This window comes from Crotalus tigris, unplaced genomic scaffold (genome assembly GCF_016545835.1).
Source record: "Crotalus tigris isolate CLP2741 ecotype Arizona unplaced genomic scaffold, ASM1654583v1 scf7180000018371.15429387391:27106975, whole genome shotgun sequence".
NCBI classification, from domain to species: domain Eukaryota; kingdom Metazoa; phylum Chordata; class Lepidosauria; order Squamata; family Viperidae; genus Crotalus; species Crotalus tigris.
Window position 1 is genome coordinate 24,732,693 of NW_024096970.1, and position 24,577 is coordinate 24,757,269.

Genomic DNA, 24,577 nt, shown 5'->3' on the forward strand with positions numbered 1-24,577 from the left:
TTGTAGTTCATCCAATTAAAGACCTTTAAGATGAGATGCTAATGCAGAAGTTGTCAGCGCCATCTTCAATAAAGATTTTTTGGGAGATAGACACTTCTTTCACTGATATATTTTCAAAGCGGAATATGAATCAAGAGAACTTGGTTGCAAATAATGGGTGCAGATTATTAATGTTGACTAGAAGCTGCAAAGCACCATTTTCCATTAGCAAGTTCTTTAGCAATCAGCTGCACAGAATGTCAAAGAGAATTCAAGCTATGAAAACCAACTTGAAACGATTATTTTTCCATAATGTTTTTTAAAAGACACCTAAATTATTAATTTAAAAAATAGCAGCAACTGTGGCTTTGTTATTGAAGATACATTATATATAAAGTTAGCCAATAATTATCTCATTTGTACAGGTGAAATTGATGCAATATTTGCATTTTGCATCAATTTCACCTGTACAAATAAGATAATTATTGGCTAACTTTATAAATATAATGTACCTTCAATAACAAAGTTCCTTATGAATACTTTAAGATATTTCTAGAGACAAAATTGTAAAAATATCACTGAAACAGCCCAATTTTGTGAGTCCTCATTAAATAATGAAGAAATAGTTAAAAGAAAGAGGATTTACAGATGGGACATTTACAATACAATATATTTCTTCCAGCTATGCCTAGTCAGGAATATTTAGTTATCACCACTTATTTTTCATGCTTGTTTTATGGAAAATGAATTTCAAATCTGTAGATGCATGGAAACATACTGCTTTTTAGTAACTAACATATAATAAGATAATAAAAAATCTATTGTAAATATATATACTTGTTTCATGAAAGTTACTAAATTGCTTGAAATATGTTAATATCAAACGGTAAAACTTCAAAATGCCATTCTATATTTAAAGTCTACTATTTACCTCTTGCAAATATAGCAATAATGCTGTTTGCAACTTATAGTTTAATGGCAAACATATCTGAAATGCTTATTTGCTCAGGGTTAGACTTTTCCTCTACTGAATTCTCTCTCTCTCCCCCCCCCTCTCTCTTCCTTTCTCTCCCCCCTCTCTCTTCTGTCATCTGTCTGTATGTCTATCTGTCTGTCTGTCTATCTAATATACACTGCCACAAACTTGAAACATTATTTACTTGCTATGATCCATTCAAAATGATGAATGTTTATTTAATTATTCAGGATGCATTGTGAACAATTTAAGCATTAATAGTTCGTTTAAAATAATAAACATACAGTAACATAAAATAAGCCTTGAATATACTGAAGTATCCCCCTCCCCCTCCAAGAGATCTGTTTTCAATTGCTTCTGGAAAGAAGTTAAAGTAGGAGCTTCAGCAAGTGTCATAGTAAATATATCAGAATCACTGCGAATCAGATGGCATACAAATTTAATCATTTATTTGTGTTATTACTAATCAGCATGGTTAACTCACATGGGACTCAATGGAAATAAATAGGTGGGAGAAACAACCATGTACCTCTCTTATGCTTTGGTAAAGACTTATAAAAATGAAGCTAACAAAATGCAGCAGTTATAGTTGCTAACTTCAGCGTCTCTTTCAATGACTTTTTGATCTGAAGATCTTGGTATCCTGTTTATTAATATTTTTGTGATCACTGGTAAATATTTATCAATGAACAAGATGAACAATATTTTCAGTGATCCATACATTTGCCCCAGGAAAGCGTTTTTATAGTGGTGAATAGGCAAAGAAATTACCAATCCAAATCCTAAATTATATTCAAAAATCCATTTAGGATTTAGGTATAAACAATGGGGCTTCATTGCTTTTCTCCATAGAATTTCATTTCTATTAATATTGGACTCAGATCCTGGAAAGACTATCACATATATGGCTAGATCCTGGAAAAGCCGTCACATATATGGCTTGATTACTGTAATTTCATTTATAGTCCATTCTGCCCCTAAAAAGATGATATCATGGACCTCAATCTGTTTTATTATTACAGTAACTCTATAAAATTGACTTGTTAGTTTATGACTTAACCTAGGATAATCAGTGAACTAACAGTTGAATGACACCTTGTACTCATGTTTTTCAAGTCTTAATATGGCTTATAAGCAGTTGCACCAAGCTAGCTCAATCCTTAATTGTTTCCAAATAATATTAATTTTATTCTTGAACAGGGGTGTCAAACTGCTGACCTGCGGGCCGGATGCGTCATGGCAAAGCCACACCCACCCCATTGCCAGCAATGGTAAAAAAAGTCACAATATGTTGCAACACGTCATGTGACATTGTGAGTTTGAAACCTCTGTTCTTGAAGGACAGTATATGCTAGCTGCAACGTTCATCTGTTTTGAAATATTTCTTTTTCTATTTCATATAAAACAAATTTGTAACAAATGAAACAAAGCAAAATTATCTCACTTTTTGAAAATAAACAGTGAAACAGAATTTCTGTTACAAAAACTGAATCCATATTGCAAAAATCGGATTTATGGCAACCTAATCGGATAGGTATTACCACAACATCATATTTCACACCATTTTATGATATAACTCACTACATGTGAGACTTGAGTTATAATTCTTCACCACCATCACAGCAAATCAGACCAGACTGCTTAAAGTTTTCATTTCAGTATTTGTTAGTAATCTTACATGCCAATTTTTTAAAAAAAGAATCACATACCATATTTTTCTATTTGACAACTTAAACAACAAATCTACTACCAATGCATTTACTTTTCAGATTTAAAAAGATGGCTGTAAGCATTTCTATACTGCTCATTCTTTAAAAGTAGGTTAAGAAACAAATTAAAACTGAACACGGTCAACTGGCAGCAAACATTGGTATAATTTTTTTTAACACTTTTGGCACAAGAACTATCTACTGCAGATTGCTTCAGGAAAGCTCTTGGCAAGTATATCATCAGAAGGAGCAACACTTTAATATTTGCCTAGGCAGTCAAATATAAACTGACACCAGGAACCAAAGGTAGCAGCTACAAAGTAAAAAGTATTTCTGTTTAACATAAGTCTCCATAACAAAGGGATCAGCATTAGGATTCATGGTTCAGAGTACTGTTAAGTTATACATAGGAAATTAAAATGATCTCAAGAATCTATTTGATATAATACAGCAAATATAATAGTGGCTGAGACTGCAGTCCCCCAAACATTTACTAGGAACTAGTATGACTGAAATGTACAGGTTTCTCCAAAATTATATATTACAGCTTTTAAAATAAGAGACACCTTTGTGACAAGATACCAAGATAGTAATGCATTGTATAAGATTGGGTTAGATCAATTTAGAACTAATGGAAGAATCTCTTTGATTTGACCTCCACAGCAGATCATGTGCAAAGAGATTTAAGATGATGAGAGTTACAAATACAAACTGATATATCCAATGGCAAGTTATTAAGATGTCATCTTAGGGTGACTGAAACTTGTGTCTGCAAACAGATTAAAGAATCTGATTTTCTTGCAATTTAAGTTATGGCTTAAATGATTTGCATTAAAAATTACTTCAGCCTCTTTACTCAGAGGCCAATTGTAAATCCTTGATGACATCATCTGGAATCCTTGTTGTGCTAACATCTAGATGTTAACTTCAACATGCCAGCATTTGGCAGTTGCTTGATAATATTTTAGTGCTTTCTGCACTGTATATCTGTAGAAAATCATAAGTATAAAAATGTGCCATCGTTTCCTTGGATTAACAGGCTGCGTATACTCTGTCATATACTGTAATACTTGCTCCCGAGTTGATCTTCTAATGTGATTCCAGTGATATTATTGTACAGATTTATTTATTTATTTTTATTGCTTTATAGTTAAAAAGAGCAAAACCCAAAAATAATAGAGCTCGTGATACACACATTGTCAAAGAAAAAAGAAAATAAAAATGCTATAACAAAAAGTGAAGAAAATATGAACAAAAGAAAAGAACTATAGTATGTCATTATAACAATAAATAGCTACAATTCTACAGTATATATACTTATCTAATACAAATATTGAAGAATTAATGCTTTTGAGTTGTGGTGTTGGAGAAGACTCTTGAGAGTCCCTTGGACCACAAGGAGATCAAATCAGTCAATCTTATAGGAAATCAACCCTGACTGTTCTTTGGAGGGACAGATACTGAAGCTGAAGCTCAAATACTTTGGCCACCTAATGAGATGAGAGGACTCACGGGAGAAGACCCTGATGTTGGGAAGGATTGTGGGCAAAAGGCAAAGGGGATGGCAGAGGATGAAATGGGTAGATAGTGTCATTGACACAATGAACATGAATTTGGGCAAACTCTGGGAGACAGTGGAGGGCAGGGCACCTGGTATGCTATGGTCCATGGGGTCACAAAAAGTTAGACATGACTTAGCAACTGAACAACAATATTGCAAATATTATTTAAGATATATATGTCTGATATATTTATACAACTTTTTTAACCCACTGTCTTCTGTATAAATGAGGCCTATATTATATTATGCATACATGCAATCAGGTCTTCAATCCAATGACTAAAAGGGACCATAAATGTATCTTTCCAATGTTGCAATATCAGTCTTTTGGCCATAGTAAGGGCACAGAGTTAGGGTTGGGGTTAGGTTGATGATTGCATTATCCAGTTGTCTATACTAACTGTGTAATTCAAGAGAATATTGTACTATACTAAGTACTATATACTATGCTAGGTATGTAATTTAAGAGAATATTATTATCTGAGTATTTTATCTTTTGTTGGATAATTATATCTATATAATTCACTATTTTCTCCCCAAAGTATAGGACATTATAAAAGCATGTGTTTTAAAGATGCAGTATTCTTATTACATTTCCAACAAAATGCTGCTTTTGACAGTCCTTTTCTATACATACCCAATGGAGTCTAATGAATTCTAAATATTATTTTGTTTTGTTTAAACAAATACAAAATATTATTTTGACTTTGTTATGTAAGTCCTTATTTGAGGTGCCTTTACACTTTTGCTACAGAAGTTAAGAAATATCTTATTATCTAGTCAATATAGGAACCTCTAATTTTTATTACACTCATTTCTTAATATCTGCATATTGAATTGATTTATTGATAACAAACAACTATAAAAACTAATAGCAGATTTTTAGTTCTAAAGGATTTAACAAGTTGTTCTAGTATCTCAGGCAGTCTTAGAAACTGAAAATATTGCTGGTCTAAACAATGTTGTTAACAAATATTGTAATTGTTAATATTGCCATGGGGTTATATCTGATAGATATTTATCATTTAAGAAAGAGTATGTTAAAAATTCATCCTCATCATCCATCAGTTAGTCCAAAGTCAAAATTCCCTGCTTCTATCCAATTTTTCTCTATCACCATCTTTTCCCGAATTTTCAAAGTTGGATTTCCCCATAAACTCAATTTGTCATGGGAAAAAGTGTCAAATCTTTTTTTAATTAAATAGTACATTCTATAACTTTCTAAATGGCCTAATTGTTTCCAGAGATACTAGTTCTATTATGTTTAAATCCTAACACTGTCCATTCAACCAAAGATACTATATCTGTGTATTCTAAATTTGCTCAAATCAGAAAATCAGAAAAAAAACCCAATTTATTGGCTTCCAGGATTTAATACTTGATTATAAGAACTGTAAGCATGATAATATAGCTCCAGATTCAGAGAACTGAATCCTCCCTCATATTGTTAGATGGGAGTCACTAAATTTCACCCTTTATATTTATATTTACTATAATTTATATTCCGAGAGGAATTTTAGTTTATATATCTTCTTGTCTCATATTCTCAAAACATATTCTTTGTTTAGAAAATTTATATGGGGGTTCTTCAATTCTGAGAATATCCTTACAAAAAATGCAATTATCAATTATACAGATTTAATTTAACTAATCTCTGTAATGAACAACATGGTTTTACTCCTAATTCTTCAGCATTGAAACTCTGACATTTTATTTTCTATAAAGTCTATCTCAATTTTAAGTTTGGCTCCTTTTGACCACATGGACGTATTCACATTAGTTTTCAGCAACAATGTAAAAATGATTTATCACTGTCACCTTTTAGATGTTTTTGAATCTAGTCTATAGTCCTGAATGGTGTCTCATCCCAGTATAAACCAGATCTGACTTTGCTTAGCTTTTTTAAGATCATGCAAGATGATGTAAGTGCTGTCACCTGCTGTGACTTGTAATCTTGAATCATTCATGTCAATTAGATGGACAAAGCCTCATCAAACAAAGCTTGCCTAATTGCACATTGTGTCACTGATAACAGAGCATGGATTATTCTAAGTACAACATTCTTTTAATCCATTAAGTTCTCTACCATTGTCCTGTAACATAACAATCGATAAAGTTGGACTTTTCTATTATATCTTTGAACCACACTGCACCATACTATGAAAGTAATTGCCAACTCTCTATCTTTCTACAACCTAAGCAGTATTGTGATATTTACTTTCTCATGATGATGAATTCCAGCCAAGTCACTAATATGCTTAGGATTTCTTTGTATTTTGCTGCATTGTAATGATATGTATATAATAAATGGAATCATATGTTAAAAAAAAATATAGCATTTCTCCAACCAGAAGACGACTTCGACTACCATAGTTTGGTAGCCCATCTTGATTTTGGTTTATCGTATGTGCAACTGTTTCTTAATTTCAGATCAGTTCAATTTTCCTGAACATAGCCTAATTCAGACATGTCAAACACAAGTCCCGGGGGCCAGATGTGGCCCATGAAATGGTTTCATGTGGCCTGCGAAGCCATCCTGGAAACAGTGAGGGAACGGCCCCCTCTGCCTTGGCCCTGGCCCAGGCCAGCTGGGAGCCAATGTACAATTTTGTGGTGGCCATCTATGCTGAAATGCATTCAGTCTTAGCTCCATAAGCCCCCCCCCGCATGGCCTGAGAGGAACAGTGAGGCTCCTCCAGTGGACCATGCCTTGACACTTTTGCCAGAGACCCACCCAGTCTGCTGTTACCACCACAGCCATGCCCACCCAATGGGCCACGCCCACCCAATGGGCCACACCTACCCGGCACCCGAAGATGCATAAGTGGGTTTGGGGTTGCAGTTTGGGCACTTGGTCTCTAAAAGGTTTGCCATCACTGGTATAGGGTTACCTGCCTGAGCAGGGGGCTGGACTTGATGACCTCCAAGGTCCCTTCCAACTTTATTATTATTATTACTGTATAACTTAGTGCCTTCTTTTAGATGCCAATCCATTTTCTAAAGCATTTTCTAGGTGAATGCTGGCTCATTTCTGATTAACATTGAAATCCAAGGGAAAAGCCAACTTTTACATTTTTGTTAGGACACACAACTCTCTTACAAACTTCAATCTGTATTATACTTTTTATAGGAAAAGTTTGAAATTCCTTTTTAAAAATAACAGCTTATTTTCAAGAAACCTGAAAGCTTTTGGTGCCTGAAAGTGGTAGGATTCTAATGAAGGAAACATCAGTTCTGACACTTGCAGGCTCAAAACAATTGCTCTTGCTGTTAGATCCTTTAAAGTAAACATAAGCTTTGTGTAAAGGCCTTTATCTTCAACAATACAAACCTTTGCTGAATTGTCATAAATATATTTGGGATAAAGTGGAAAGTGTCTGTGTACATGTATATATAAAAAACAATACAGCCTGATAAAAACTGCTAGATTTTCAGACTGTGGGAAGAAAAAGAGTAAATAAATAAAGTAAATCAATACCAGAATTTTTATGTGCCTAGGCAAAGATGTCTCCCAGAAAGATAACCAATTTTAAGTATTCTTCAGAAGTGTAATATCTCCTATTATGGAAGTCAGAAATAAAAATCTTTTAATGGTTGTATTTGATGTAGTCTTTCCCTACCCCCATTAGCTTAGGTGATTCTCAATATGGTAAACAAAAGATAGATAAAACAAACCAACAAATTACACTAAAGTGTTTTCTGCATAGAGAGAAGAAAAAATGAAGTCACCTATAGACTTAGTTTTTTACTGTCATTCTAGATATTAAGAATGTTTTAATGTAAGCCTAACTTTCATGTTATAATTATTTCTGCAGTGGCTCTAAATGAAAAAGGGAGTTGTCAGGCTTCAGCCAAAAGACAACACAGTGAAATCCATTTGAATCCAGTTCTTTATTTGCTTACACCTAATAAACAGAACCTTGTCAGGCTAAAGCTATAACCTTCTAACTTAACCGATATACTGTACCTTGGGAGATTCTACAATGTGGCTACCTGGAACCTATTCTTCCCTCCCTCCCTGATCCAGCTTAGGACTGTGCAGTCTCTTGTGTTGAGCCCTTCTCTGGAATGGGCTGCCTCCTCCTTGGGAAGCTACAGTGCTACTGCTGACATTCCCCCCCCTCCACTTCTTCAGCTGTATATTACATCACATAAGTTTTCCTGGACTGTATCTGTTGAAGTTTATCTTTTGTTTTCCAGTGGTTTTGAAAGGCAAATAGATACGCATCCCTACCCCTGCATTGTAGCTAAGAGTAGCCTGATTTTTTGAATGTTCAGAAAGATTAAGAAGATGAATGAAAAGGAGACATCCTGCCATGATGGGTACTCTCAGAGAGTTATTACAACACTGGAAATAAAATCTAATTAAAACAAGATAAGGAGAAGAGAAAAAGAAACTCATCAGTATAACATTAAACAGGTATTCCTTTATTTTTATGGATCTGAGTGAGTGAGTTAAATGTTTCTTTTATAGCAGTTTTAGGTTGTTTTTGGATTAGAGGAATACAAGACATCCATTACTCTGCCCTGCAAAAAGATACAGCAAGACCTTCAGTTGAGCATAATGGCAGATGCTGAGTAGTGTCATGAGGAAATGAATGATCACCAAAAATAATTATGGAGTCGCCTAGTTTTGTTGTAACCTGTTTTTCCAAATAGCTTTAATTTCCAGAAATAAGAAATCAAAAGAGAGCCAGACTTTTGCACAGAGATGATAGATAGATAGATAGATAGATAGATAGATAGATAGATAGATAGATAGATAGATAGATAGATAGATAGATAGATAGATAGGCAGGCAGGCAGGCAGGCAGGCAGGCAGGCAGGCAGGCAGGGCAGGGCAGGCAGGCAGGCAGGCAGGCAGACAGACACATTTTCCAAAATTTCATTCGAAGGATTTAAACTTTGACACTCTTTGGGATCTAAATTGACTTTATATAAGCATTTGCTGCTAAAGCAAGGACCCAATCCAGCCTTTATTCACTTTTCTTTCTTTTTCTTTTGCCATACCTCTCTTTCCGTTCTTACTCTTTTTGAAAATTGGATTCCCACCCCTTTTCAAGAGGCAATTTCTTGAATGAATGACAGAATGAAATGAGAAGAGAGAAACTATTAAATATATGAAAATATATGAATGAAGATGTATAGTGATTAATAGTTATATGTTATTTATATGTAAGGGTTTAGGTTTATACTTATGTTGTATATAGCATGTTTAAATGTGTGTTATGCATGCGTACACTTTGAGAGCAAGCAACTAAATTTCATTTTTAATGTGTGCCAATGTTGCCACAGTAAAAAAATGACAATAAAGGTTATCTTATCTAAAAAGCAATCATATTAGCTGCCTTAAATTAATGAAATGCTATTTATAAATAGACTAGAATAGAGCTGGAAGGGACCTTGGAGATCTTCTAGTCCAGTCCCCTGCTCAAGCAGGAGAACCTACAGTATACCATCTCACACAAGTGAATGTCTAGCCTCTTTTTAAAAACCTCCAGTGATGGAGCCCCCACAATTTCTGGGGGTAAGCTATTCCACTGGTTGTCCTCACTGTCAGGAAGTTTCTCCTTAATTCCAGGTTGCTTCTCTCTTTGATCAGTTTCCAACCATTGTTTCTTGTCCTGCCCTCTGATGCTTTGGTGAATAATGTGATCCCCTCTTCTTTGTGGCAGCCCCTCAAATACTGGAATACTGCTATCATGTCTCCCCTATTTCTTCTTTTCTTTAGACTAGCCAAACCCAAGTCCTGCAGCTGTTCTTCGTATGTTTTAGTCTCCAGGCCTTTGAACATCTTAGTTGCTCTTCTCTGAATTTTTTCCAAACTCTCAACATCTTTGGTTGCAGTATTCCAGGTGTAGTCTTACCAGGGTTTTATAAAGCGGTACTAATACCTTGAGTAATCTTGATTCTGTGTCTCTGTTTATACAACCTAGAATTGTATTAGCTTTTTTGGCTGCTGCTGCACACTAAAACACATTTTGTTTCGGACTGGTCCTGCCCACTTCTTTGCCTTAGCTGTGCAATGTCCACCTTTTGTATTGCGTGTACAAGCAAACAATTTAAACCAAGTATGAATCTTGGCCAGGAAAAGGTTGTGCACTTCTGCTTTTAGCCCAGTCAAAATCCAGATAGTTGGTTATGAGAAAAAAAGGCCCTTCAATTACTCATAACAAATAGTTTTTATATTTTTATGTGATTTTGGTAGGAATTTATGGGAATTTAACTTGGCAAAAATGGAACTGCTGGAGTTCCTGTTAGGGTTTGAACATTCAACTCAAAACAGCAAAAGCTGGCTAGTTCCCCCAAATATTATCATTCACAATAGTAAATGGGTGAATATTCCCACTTATTCTTATCTGAAGTGATTAAGGATATTTTAATTAGGTATTAATCAGAGGGTACTGGAGGTGGAATAATGGATGGGCAACATATTCTAATGGAAAAAAGTGGTTTAAAAATGTCTGAATTACTGCTTTCTCTTAGCACATTAAAGCGCTGTAGTGGAGCACTTTGATGTTGTTTCTAGAAATATTCAGTTTATTGCTGGCATCTTGTTTCCCTACCAACCAATTACAAATAAGAAAAAAAGTTTTTATTATGCTTTAAGAACTGATTAACATGAAATTTTATTTTTCATTTATCTAAGGAGTTGCTTGATAGAATAACTTTGAATTAACTTAGCTGTAGATTTGTGTTAATATTTGAACCTCTGATACAGGAATATTTTTAAATACATGAACTATTGCAAAAGGAATCTTTATTTCTTAACTGTAATATTCAACTTATGGTTAACTAATTCCAAAATTTTTTCCATGGAAAGTATATATAATTATGTTGGAAATACCAAACTGTTTCCTACAGATATATAATGTTTATTTTGATAGCTCTGTAGATTACTATTACTATACAATGAATATGCCAATCTACATGATTTGCATTTGAGAAGAATTAAGAATTAAATCAGGAGTAATTTTTTTTTATTTTAGGTTCTACTGTACAAGAAATTTAGTTCATTAAAAATCTCATTATATAAGTAATAATAATAATAATAAAGTTGGAAGGGACTTTGGAAGTCATCTAATCCAACCCCCTGCTCAGGCAGGAAACCCTATACCATTTCAGACAAATGGCTGTCCAGTCTCTTCTTAAAAACTTCCAGTGTTGGAGCATTTACCGCTTCTGGAGGCAGGTTGTTCCACTGGTTAATTGTTCTAACTGTCAGGAAGTTTCTCCTTAGTTCTAGGTTGCTTCTCTCCTTGATTACGGATTAGCTAAGTCAAATGTATTTTTCCACTAATGCAAGCTTGAGTACACTTTATTCTTTAATGCTTCCCTAAATATGTTCCCCAAACTAGAGGTTTTCTTTTTGTATCAGAGGAACTTAAAATGTAGGTTTTTTTTTTACTTGTTTAATACTTGGATCAAACAAGTAAAAATACCTGATACTTGGATTTTTCACTACATTTATAATTTCCTGATTAATTGAAAACCACCTTAGATATATGGGATGGTATTCCATCAAAAGATGGTATTTATGGATGGATGCATAGATAGAGATAGACAGACAGACAGATAGGTAGTCTGTGACTTATGACCATAAAGATTTCCATTGATAAGCAAAGAATTTGTTGTGTAAGTTTTTCCCCATTTTATGACCATTTTTGCTATAGTTGTTAAGAGAATCATTGCAGTTGTTAAGTGGATCATGTAGTCATTAAATGAATCCAGATGCCCCCATTTACTTGTTGGAAGCCAGCTGGGAAGGTTACAAATGGTGATCATGTGACTCTGGGACGGTGGAGCTGTCATAAATACATGCCATTTACCAATGTCAGAATTTTAATCACATAACCATGGGGATAGTGCAACTGCTGTAAGTGTAAAAAACAGTTATGTCCCTTTTATCAGTGCCGTTATAACTTTGAATAGTCACTACATTTGAGGGTATGGGAGGTTATATGTAGCATGGGTCTTGCAGATTTAAGGTTTTTGGAGAATTAACAATATTTGAGGAAAGACATTGTTGCAGTATTTAAGCCTGTGCCAGGCAACCTCCCAATGTTGCTACTACACTTTGATTCATTCACAAGCTTGACCGTTTGTGACCATTCCTTCCCTTGGGTTCTTAGGATACATTCTGGACTCCTCCAGGCCAACAGCTTGAAGCTGATACCTTGAATTGCAGACTTCAGGCCTTGCTTTCATTTTTAATTCCCCCCCATTCTCAGCTCTTTGTGAGCATTAATTTATGACCCAAGTAAATTAAAGGGAACATGATTCCGCATGCACATAGCCCTGTCTATATATTTGAGCAATCAGTATAGCTTTGCTCAGGGTCCCTAATAATGATTACCGAGCCAATTCATAAACAATATGTTCAAGTCAAGATGTATTCAAACAATGTAATGAACATCTGTAGGCCAGGGAAGAGGTCTGCCATTGCAATAGTGCATCAAGTGTAATATTTCATCCCCATGATGCAGTGATAAATTTTTAAAACCAAGATTCATTGGGATAGACTCCTAAGCTAAGTCCCAGCAATAGTGAATAGTTCAAAAATAGCTGACAGCTTTGCTGATTTTATATCTGTTGATTTCCTTCTTTCTTTCTAAATATGCACACAAATAGAAATGTGCATATGTGCTTATAATGGGTTCTAATTGCCCATTCAAGCCCAAGCCATCAAACTACCAAAATAATTTAAAATACTTTACACTATAACCCAAGTAGAATCAAAATTATTTCCTATCCACCCTTCTGCTTTCTGAGAAAATCCATGTCACTCACCCTCTACCATCTTAACTCTCTGATTATGGCAGCTAAGATCCAAGGAATCAGGGAAGGGTAAAAGAGGATATGCTATTGCTGACCATAAGAATAAAAACCAAACATTTTAAAAAATGAGGATTTAGTATAATGTAATCTAGTTTCAGATTCACAACCTTCTCTTTATTTTCATGTTAACAAACCAAGTTGCCATTACATGGAGATCTGAAAAGTCAAATTCAAAACCATTAATTGGGTATTTTTCCTATGTAAATTTCTAGGCAAACAGGACTTCTATGAATTATTATTGTACTCATGAACAGGGAAAGAGATAGTTATACCAGATGAGGGAAGAGGTATGTGGAAGGAAATATCGGTATGTAACCCTCATTCTGATAATGCCTATACTCTGTTTCACTCCCACTGGAATAAAGGAATGTTTTGTTCTATAAAATAAATACAAAATAAACATGTTTAGTAATGGACTCCAAAATCCAAAGCCATTAATGTCACAAATGCCTATTACTAGTGCTTTATTTTAAAAATGATAATTTCACTGCAAGATTTAGTCAATAGATACCAATTAATAACTAAGATGCTCTGCAAAATGAAAATTACCCATTTCTTTCCAGGGTGATGAAGCTCTGCAATTAGTATACTTTGCAAAAACAAAAACAAAAAAATCACAGGAAATGCTTATAGTTTAGTTCACATAACAAAAGGGACTGAGTAATTGGAAACAGGTTCCTAAAAAAAAGAGGATTCAGTACATTGTTTATCACTATTACGGAAGGTACTGTATTTGGTCTTGCAGTGAATACATTCTAGGAAACTCTGTCACCGAGCCTGCTAAGAAACTAGTTGGGAACCAAGGCAGCATTCAGAAGAAAAAGAATTGGTCAGGAAAGCATTTTTTCAAAAAGAGAGGTGACCAAAGAGAGCAGAGTCCAAACCTATGGTGCAGGGAGACACACTGTCATAGAAGAAATAAGGATGTCATAGGAATGAGAAAAGCAACTTAAAAAAACAAATTGTGGACTGGATAACAAACTCAAATGGCAAGAAAATCCCTCTTTCAAAGTCAATTTCTTAAGACAGTGAAATTGGGCAAGTGATAGAATTCTTTGCACTGGTAGGTTTAAGAGGTTTCTGAGTTGGGAAATTTTGAAACCTAATTTCGCTTCACTCACACTTGTTGAGAGGATGGGAAGACTCCTAATTTGGTGGCAGAAGGGACAACTGAAGGAATCCTTGACAGTTACACAGACTTAACTTTAGGCAGCTTTAATCTATCTGCATTTGGCTACAACTAGTCAAGGTAAGAGGATCTTCTCCTTAGCAGCATTTCTTTCCTTTCTCTCATTCAAACTTTTTCTAATCCCAACTTTTCACTGCACTTTCTACTTTGTACCCATTGTCAATTTTTCCTGTAGCCAGAAGGGTTTCTTTTCTCGTTTGGGCAGTTTCCCCTGCTGTCTTTTCCGGGCTGAATCTCCCTTTCTTTCTTCCTCTGGGGTTTCCTCTGCATCCTCCTGCTGTGACTTTTGCTCAAGAAGCCCTTGCAATTTGCTTTATCGTTCCACAGCCAGCTTTTCTTTACTTGCTTCTCAACTCACTTTTTCTCTTCTTTTTGAGACTATTCAGAAAATCATATCCCCCTCACCCCCTTTCTGGTTTATATTCCCCAGAGAGGTAATTAAACATGTCCTTTTTTTTAACAGCTTCTGCTTGTCATAGAAAAGGGTCTGGTTGCTTGGCTGAGGTTTCTGAAGTCCTATGTTGACTTGGATTCTGCCCCCCTCCATTTGATGGTCCCAACCTGCTTTTTCAACTAATGTCAACCCAAACAGGTCCTGAATTTTTTTTCCCTTGAGGTCTTTATGACTACTGAACTTGCACCCTCATCCTTGAAGCTGTTTGTCATATTACTGAGCTCATTATCTTTCTCCCCAGCTTTTACACACATAATTCAACTAAATTCAAATTGCCACTCTTGCTTTCTGTTTCTCTGCTTATCAATGGAATTGACATCTACTAACTCTTTTCTTGAGGAAAGAGCCAAACTGTGAATAAGCTGACTTTTCCTGATGATTTCATTCTTATTTGAAATCAACTAGCATATGCTCCTTTTTGAATTGCCTAAGTTTCCAGAAGTAAAGTAGGCTGGCCAGGACTTACAAAATTCCCCATTGACTTTGCTTATCAGAAGGTCGCAAAAGGGGATCACATGACTCTGGGACACTGCAACTGTCATAAATATGAGTCAGTTATCAAGCATCCAAAAATACATCACGTGACCATAGGGATGCTGCAACAATCATACGTGTGAAAAATGGTTATAAGTCACTTTTTTCAGTGCCATTGTAACTGTGAATGGTCACTAAACAAACTGTTGCAAGTTGAAGACTACCTGTATAGGGTTCAATATATATTTGCCTTTTCAACCTGGAGATATATATATTAATAAATAATACACATTTGCATGGCAAAGGTTGCTATCTATCAGCTTTTCTTTTGTGAGTCTGTTTAGGAGGATCCCTATCAGAAGATCCCACTCCATTCAAATGAGTATGTCATAAGTGATAATAGCATTTCCAGGAATAAACTGCAGTCTCTCAACCAGGGCCATGGATATCAGTGTTACTAGTCAAAGCATATTGAGGACAATGATCTGTGAATCATACTAAAGCAGAATCTATATAGTAAAAATTGTAGGGCAATGACCTTATTATTTTACACAAGTATCATCACAACTGGATATCAACACTTTTCTCCCCTTCCCCAGTAAATGCCTTAATAGAAATTTACAACAGGCAGGAATGCAAGCTGAATTTAGACCACCATTGCATCACATTTTTTGTCTTAAGTATTATTGGAGTAGTCAAGCTGTCAGTTCACACATTAAGTCATAAAACACTTTTATACACCACATTATGCTAAGCCAAAATCAAGCCTGTAATACTATGGTTTATATGATGTGTGAACCCAGTTTGAGTAAACTGTTGTGGTTTTGTTTTGCTATTTATGAGCCCATCTCTATGTAATTTAGGAAGTTTCAACACAACAGTTCCTCTTTCTTTTTTTCCCCCCATTCACACTTTATTTTATTACTTAGCTTAGCCTAACAGAGAAATTAAAGGTAAGGCAGGGCATTGACCTAATGTTCTCTGTTGAATACCTCTTCATGCTTTGAAGAGTATTGACTGCATTATCTGATAAAATCTGTGGCTAATTATACGTTACAGTTTGCATCTATTTATAAGGCTGAATAAATTGTTTTCTCTTTTGCCTCTGTCTATGGGGTTCCTGCAGAATCACTTTGAATTGGTCAAAATCAGTGATAGAATTTACAGTATCATGAATACCCTATCAATATAAGCACATATTATATATAGAAGAGAAAGGGAACAGCTTTTCCAGTTATATTTATCTATATTAGCATGCAATGTATTATCAATACAATAGAATTGTCACATTCACATCTTGAGAAATGTAATCCAGATAGCTACACATAGCATGCTTTCCTGAAGATGCCATTCAGTTCAGAAAAGCACTATTAATAATAAAATTGTGCCATAGCAAATAGACAATACACACTGCTTCTTTGCTTTTCTTGATGGCAATTCTTGCATGGCATTCTCTTGCAATAGAAGCTACGTATTTTTGAGGGTGAAGGTGTTGTTCTCTGAGCTTGTGGATTGGTTTCTGAACATTTCATTACCAGGCTAGGTAATATCTTCAGTGGAGTTTAGGGGATGACAGTGTCAGTGTCTGTTTGTAAGGGCTTTGTGTGATCAACAGGTCTTATGATGGGTCAGATGTGGGTGTGTCAAGTGAGGGTCTTGTGGTGGATCTTGTGATGCAGTGAAACAGACAAAATGAAACACCCAGTGAAAAAATGAGAGGAGAATACTAAAGACACTGAAACAAGACGGAAACATCGTCATCCTACCGGCAAACAAAGGCAGACTGAAAATAGTAATGGACAAAAATGACTACATCAGCAAAGCTGAAAACCATCTAAATGATATCAACACCTACCAAATAATCACAATGATCAAACAAAACTGCTAGAGAACAAAATAAAAGACACCCTAAGAAAAATGGACAAAGAAAAACAGCTAACACCACTAGAAAGAAAGCAATGCAACCACAAGACTCCTCCACACCCAGGTTCTACAGATTCTCCCAAATAGACAAAAATGTGATCCCCTTACGCCCAATTGTGTCTCTACCTGGAACACCAAAGTACAAACTAGCAGAAACCCTGCAAATGAAACTCAGCACTTGGTCAATGACTCAACCCACTTAACAAACTCCCCAGAACAATTTCTCCAATGCAACAAGAACACCAAGATCAACAAGGAAGAAATCATATCACCACTCTCTCTTCACCTTGATTGACATCGACGTGGCTAAATAAGCCATATACCACCTACTCACTAAACACCATACTCACAAAGATGATGCCACCACAGAACACTCTATGTCCACAGAAACCATCATGAAACTCCTGGATCTATGCCTCAACACATACTTCAAGTTCAACAGGAAAATCTATAAGCAAGTACAAAGTACCCTGATGAGATTATCCATATCAGGTCTAATAGCAGAAGCAGTCATGCAATGACTCGAATCCATAGCTCTGCCCATCATCCAATCAAAATTCTGGATACACTACATCAATGACAACTTCGTCATCATCAAACACTCCCAAATTGAAGAAACACACCACCTACTCAATAACATATTTCCTGGGATCAAATTCACATGTGAAGAGAAAGCAGACAACAGACTCTCATTCCTCAACATTGACATAAGGAGACTAGACAATAGAGAACTGGAAACCCGTGTCTATCCGCAAACCCATGCACACAGATCAGATCCTCAGCTTCCCAAGCAACCACCCCACCACACACAAAAGAAGCTGTGTCTAGACCCTCTTCAGAAGGGCCAGGACACAATATAGCACCACAACACTAAGAAAAGCAGAACAGAAATGGCTGCTTGACATCTTTCTCCATAATGGCTATACAACAAACTTTGTATTCCAACACACAGCACCCAAACCACAACACACCAGACAGCAAAACACCATGCAAAAACTAATCCTAACATACACAAAAGGGGTATCAGAAATGATAGCCAGAATTCTCCAAACCCTCTGAATAGCAATAGCCCACAAACCCACAGCCACATTCTGCCAGGAATTTTTCAGAACCAAAGACAAGATACAGAAGGATGAAATAAACAATGTAATCTACAAAATCAACTGTAAAGATTGCAACCAATCCTATGTGGGACAAACATCATGTCAATTAAAAAACAGGATCCACGAACACCAGCTGGCAGTCAAACGCCACGATTCCAAATCCTTAATCTCTACCCACACCGACACCAAACAGCACTAGTTTGATTGGAACAACACAAAAACCATCAGCCACGCTACCACCCGCCATGCTTGTGAGTTCATTGAAGCCTGGCACCCCACAAGCAATTCCATCAACAGACATATTGACCTACAACCAGCCCATGAACCCTGCAATCCCACCCAGCACATCTCCCAATGACTCTCACCTGATGTAACCTCCCCATCACAAGAGCCAACACAAGACTCTCACTGATGACTAATGTCAATGCTGCAAATATTTTATATTCTTGCTTTTGACAATATGCCGAACTGTCTGGTATTTATGGGGTTAATGCAAAGCAGAAGGGGGTGGGTGTAAAGCCCGGGAAAGAAAGAAAACCTTTGACCTTCACACTAATTGGATAATGTGATATATGATGGCTAATTTAGGGAGGGAACATGCTGATAATTTAACTGCTCAGAGGAAGAGAACTTAGATCCTAGCATCCCTCCGTTGTGCCTGTGCCGACATTTTGTAACAATAAAAGACTTTTAGGAAAATAGATGCCTGGAAGTTCTTTGAAATGTTTCATTAGCCGGAACCATAACAACATGCTAGGATCTAAGTTCACCCATCCCAAGACTCTCTCTTGACACACTCACACCTGATCAATTCCAACGTTCGTAAACCAACCCAAAAGCCCAGAGAATGAACCTTCACCCTCATCTTACACCCGAGCTACAAGATATTTGCCACCATTGCAAACTACGTATTTTTGTTAAGGGGCAAAATGTCTATCATTGATAATATGATAAATGAAAAAAGTAACATTCACCAATAATATATATTCCAATTGTTCTATAGCTCTTAAAATTTGCAGAGATTTACATTCCTGTTTATCCTGGTGGTAGAGGTTTGTATAATGGACATCACATATTTTATTCTGCTTTGAAAATTACAATTTTGTAAAGTTAACATGCTGAAATATAAAAGAAAAGAAAGAATCCTCAAGAAAAGACAGATGGCAGACTATCTTTTTCAAAATACAGTTTCAGAATAGCATATAATTGCTAACAGGGAGACTCTAAAATGTTTTTCTTTGACAGAGAAGAGGTGATAAATTGTTAGCATAAACTTCATCTCTGGTTACTCCTGTAATCTAAAGCTTTCCTGTGAGTTTTGTACCATCAAAGTCAACTTCTTACCTGTACAAAAATTTATGAATGTATTTGACTATAAAATGACTGAAGGCATCCCATAATGCCTATAGTTTATTGTGTATCAACTCTCTTTTTTCAGTATAAGTAAAAGTTGCCTAGATCTTCCTTTATTTTAAATCTATAAACAGATAGATTAAACACACACACACACACACACACACACACACACATTTTCATACTAGCTGATTTAAAATAAAAAAAATATTTCTGAACTATTCTTACTTTGCTAGATAAGGGTAAGGGAATCGTATAAACACAAGATAGGCTGAGCTAATGTATAAACACATTATATTTATCTTATTTCAAGAAGAGCACCAACCTGGAATTAAGGAGAAATTTCCTAACAAAACAACTAATCAATAGAACAATCTGCCTCCAGAAGCTGTGGGTGCTGCAACACTGGAGGTATTTAAAAAGAGATTGGACAACTATTTCTCTGAAGGGGTATAGTGTTGATGAGAAGACCTCCAATGTCCCTTTCAACTCTGTTGTTCTGTTATTCTGTAGAAGTGTATGACATCTGATACCGATTTATTTATTTAATAAAAGGAATCCGATGTAGCAAAACAAAAACTAGGTGGTAAATATAGGGAACAGCAGTTATGATTTGGCTCTGAGGCTTGGTTCCAATCATAATTCTTCTGGTTTACTACTCATACAACAACCTTTCAAAATTATGATGGCACAGAATGAGGGGACCCCTCAGGAAAAAAGTCTGACTGGAGCAACTTATAGGATCAACTTGCAGCCTTCCCTGCCAGCTTTCCCGTTGACTTTGCTTGTGGAAATCTGGCAGGGCAGACTGTAAATGACAATCACGTAAATGACTGCAGCTTGCTGTAACATCATAATTGTGCACTGGTTGTAAGTCCTGCTATAGAGTAGGAGATTCCAAAGATCTCCTAGTCCACAGCACCTTCTTACCCACCCCCTGTGGCCCGTATCAGTTTGCACATGCTCCCTAGTGCCTGACCTTGGCTCTTGCTGGCCCACCTGCAGCCCCTGCCAACCCACTTGCAAGCACTTGCCAACTTGCCCATGGTCCTTGCTGGTATGCCTGCACTCCTTAGAGGTTGCCCACAGAATCTCCTGCAGCAACTGCACACCTCCCAACCTCTACAGTGATTGTGTGTGGCATCCCCACCCCCCACTCCTTGCCTGGGACTCCCACCTCTTCCCACTTTATGAGCTGAGTAGTCCCAGAGTGCAAGAATTGCATTGTGCTGTATGACCACATCATTTAGTGATGAAAATTCACTAAATGGGAAAATTTGGTTGGGAAATTGGGAAAATTCCACTCCCAACTGATGTCGTAACCCAGCAATTACTGGTAATAGGCCTTCAATTGATATCTCACTTCCAATGCCATGATATTGTGATTTTCTTCTCAACTGAATAATGCAATTCATATATATTCTCAGTGCAACAGCAAGTGGGTGATTTGATTAAACGGGTTGATTGGCTTATCAATTGATTAATTGACTGATTGATTAAAGATTTCAGGAGAACTGTGATTACCTCATTTCATAGTCTATAATGTAATATAGTCTTGGCATAATAGCAGTAGCAACATTAAATTGGGTGTGTATATATCATTTTTTTTAAACATACCTATTTCAAGATTATTTTAGTGCAAGGAGGTTGATTAGAGGAAATATATCCATCAAATTTCAATGTTCATAACAAATACTTTGAATGCATGACAGTAATTAAATGTTTGCATATTATTTTTTATCTCAGTTTATTGCTCTGAATTTAATTTTCCAAAGAATATGATATGCTTATATGCCGTGATAAAAATGGCTATTAAAGAAGTAAAGATGATGTTTAAATATTCACATTTCTGTGATTCCTCCAAATATGAGGAATGAGAAGTTCTTACAAACTGAATTCTTCACATTCTGATTGAAAGAAAGTCAACATATATACAATATAACCTAAATAAATAATAATTTCATGGCATTTGGGAACCACTGTTTTACTTTAATACATATCCAAACTACAAAAGGTCTAAATATACAAATCTTCACTAAAATTTGTGAACACTTCAGTGTAGATCTATATATCAAGAGCTTTTACATTATGGATAAATGTGTTAAATATAGCCTCCTTCGTTTTTCCCAATAGGCTGCCTTCATAAAAACTTTGCAAGACATTTTCTATTCCCACCTGAGCACCAGACAATCTCGGCATCACTGTAACTAATTTCTCTCTCAAGAACGTTCCCTCAGAAATGCCTGAGGTTATATGTAAGTTGATGTTGAGAATATAATAGCCAGCGTACGTGTTTGCTCAGTTACTCAAAAGGGTCAGTAGTCAAACAATTTATTTGGTCACTTCAGAGAAAGATTTTAGTGTCAGCAGAAATTCTGGATTGAGTGTTTATTACAGTAAACAATAGTTCAAGTTGTGAATGAACATTTACTCTTATTTATTAGATTTATTTCTTGCTATTTCTCTGGAAACTCAAGGAGAGTTAGTCCTAGAGTTTAACCACTATTCCACTCAATCATTCAAGTCTTTTTCAATCCTTTTATCCCAATATTAACTTGGTGTTGTCATTTTGGAAAGTTTCTATTCCCTGTAAGCTATTGTCAGGCAAAAAATAAAAAAAAAACAACCTACTATCACTGACCAGACACAAACTGTCTTATCTTACATTTGTATAGAGCAATTAAATATTTAATTATGAAGCTCAGAATTTGCCTACAAGAAATGATGCTGTATTGTATGTTTTGCATCACACGAAAGCATACTGAGTTCAGCATTAGAGCCCAGGCACTGAATGCTTTAAAAAAACAATTTCTTTAAAAATATTCAAAAGTATTATTCACATTTATATCAAAAAGATATTCCAGAGCAGACATTTTCTTGGAGATGCCTAAGATATTTCTTTTTCACCAAAAATCTTGTCTTAAAATTTTTCTAAAACTGAAAAATCTTATTTTTCCAGCATTTTCTATATATTTCCCTGTATTAGCATATTATTCTTTATATTTTTATTTTGTAATAACTTAGTTCCTTTCCTTTATTCTCAATGGAGAATCAACACCAAATGTATAGAGGAGTGCAAAGACAGCCTTTCAAGATATTGTTAGTATATTCTACATGTTATATTTCTGCAGCCTTTGGGTGACATAGGGTTGACAAAAGCTATAAATATAAGTTTGTTCTCAGTATTATAAAACCATTGCACATATTATACATAATAGAAAGATGGTGGTAGATTTTTCAAAAGACTTATTCTATCAACTCCATCAAAGATCAAGTCAAGTTGTCTTAAATCTAATAGAAATTAGCACAAGCTATAACCCAGTGATGGCAAACCTTTTAGAGACCGAGTGCCCAAACTGCAACCTAAAACCCACTTATGTATTGTGGTGCCGGGTGGTGTGGCTCATTGGCTGGGTGTGGCCAATTGGGTGGGCGTGGCCAATTGGGTAGGCGTGGCTGCAGTGGTAACGGCAGAACTGGGTGGGACTAAAAAGTTCAATCAATTCCAACTTCGCAAGTTATTTTTTTCCCCCGTGAAAAGTTGAAATTGATTGATTGAACCTCTTTTTTTTTTTTTTTTTTTGCACATGACCGTGGAGGCCTAAAGCGAAAAGGTTTTATAAAACCCAGCTGAAGGCCTAGAACTGGGGTGATGGTGTGTGTCCCCACAGAGAAGGCTCTGAGTGTGGTCTCTGGCACCCATGCTATAGGTTCGCTACCACTGCTATAACCAAAGGAAGAATTTGTGTTTTTCATATTCTGAAGATCTTGGCATAGAAGTTTGGTTTTATACCCACTCTCATCTGAAATGCATCCAGAATAATAGCAAACCATTTCAGATTGTATTATTTTCAAAGTCTGATTGCTCATAAATAACTTTGAGTAGGCTGGTTGTTTTTGATTCAGTGTTTTGCAACATAACCAAAGCAAGAGAAGTAACAACAGAATGGATTGTTTAAATAGGTAATAGATGGTTGTACAAAGCATGAAAAAAATATTATTTACATATTCAATTGAATTATAGGGCCACTCAACTCAAACAATATGGGTGGGGGGGCATGCAACAGAAAAATTATATTCTGAGTATATTGACAAATCTTTATCTCTTATAAAACAAGAGAAAGCAGGATAGCAGCAGAACAAACAGAAAATTAAGTGCAAGGACTGAAAGTGAAATTTGGGATTATTAATCACAAAGAAAGTTAAAGCAAGAAAAAGAAAAAAACTATATCCATCAGTGATGAATATTGAAAAAAATGAATGTTGATCAGACTTTCCAACAGCTCAAAGTCAACCCTGTTCATAGAGTTTTTAGAATCATATATACATTAAAAAAATGAAAATTCTTCCAGTGAGAATAATTTTTGATATAAAACATTTCCCCCAATTCATTGGCAGTGATAGAAAAATAGTTGTAAACTCCCAATACAGCATTCCTTCTCATTAAATCCATGGAATCTATGCTTCCTAAGAAGCATCTCTTGTTGTGTTAAATGAGGCTTTTAATTATTTCTTTCTATATGAAGAATTTTTAAGGACTGCCCCAGATAGTCTGTGACACTAAAGAATGCTGCAGATTTTTAACTTTGCTATGATACCTGATGGATATACTTCAAAAATATCATCTATGACCTTTCACTTTCTCAAATTGTACAATTTTTATAAAACTATCCAAGGCTCAACTGTTATGAAGCTCAACTGGAATATACTACAATTTATCATATATCGTTTTAAAAAGACGGAGAACTACTAACAACATTTAGGGAGACAAAACAAAAGTTTACCTTATATCCAGAAGATTTTATGTGTACACCTCGCTTGGTCAACGTGGATTTCATCCGAATGAAAAAAGAACGCTCTAGATTGTTGTCTATTGAAAGTAGGCTTGGACTTGTAGTTTCCACTAAAATAGACATAACAAAATAATTTATTGATCATTTAACTTTTAGAGAGTTCTTCTGAATTTCATAGGTGTAACCATTGAATTAACCTGGGGCCAAATGTAAGATATGGAAGAG

The 24,577-nt window shown here is 35.6% G+C and overlaps 1 protein-coding gene across 17 annotated transcripts in view; it reads right to left on the reverse strand.

The window, feature by feature from the left end:
- The window catches only part of NPAS3 (neuronal PAS domain protein 3), a 765,248-nt gene that overhangs the window by 28,468 nt on the left and 712,203 nt on the right, over nucleotides 1-24,577 (reverse strand). For all 17 annotated transcript variants that reach the window (XM_039351863.1, XM_039351858.1, XM_039351867.1 and 14 more), the window contains one exon: nucleotides 24,344-24,462. In XM_039351863.1, coding sequence (XP_039207797.1) covers nucleotides 24,344-24,462 — 119 coding nt within the window. The remainder of the gene's footprint in view (nucleotides 1-24,343; nucleotides 24,463-24,577) is intronic.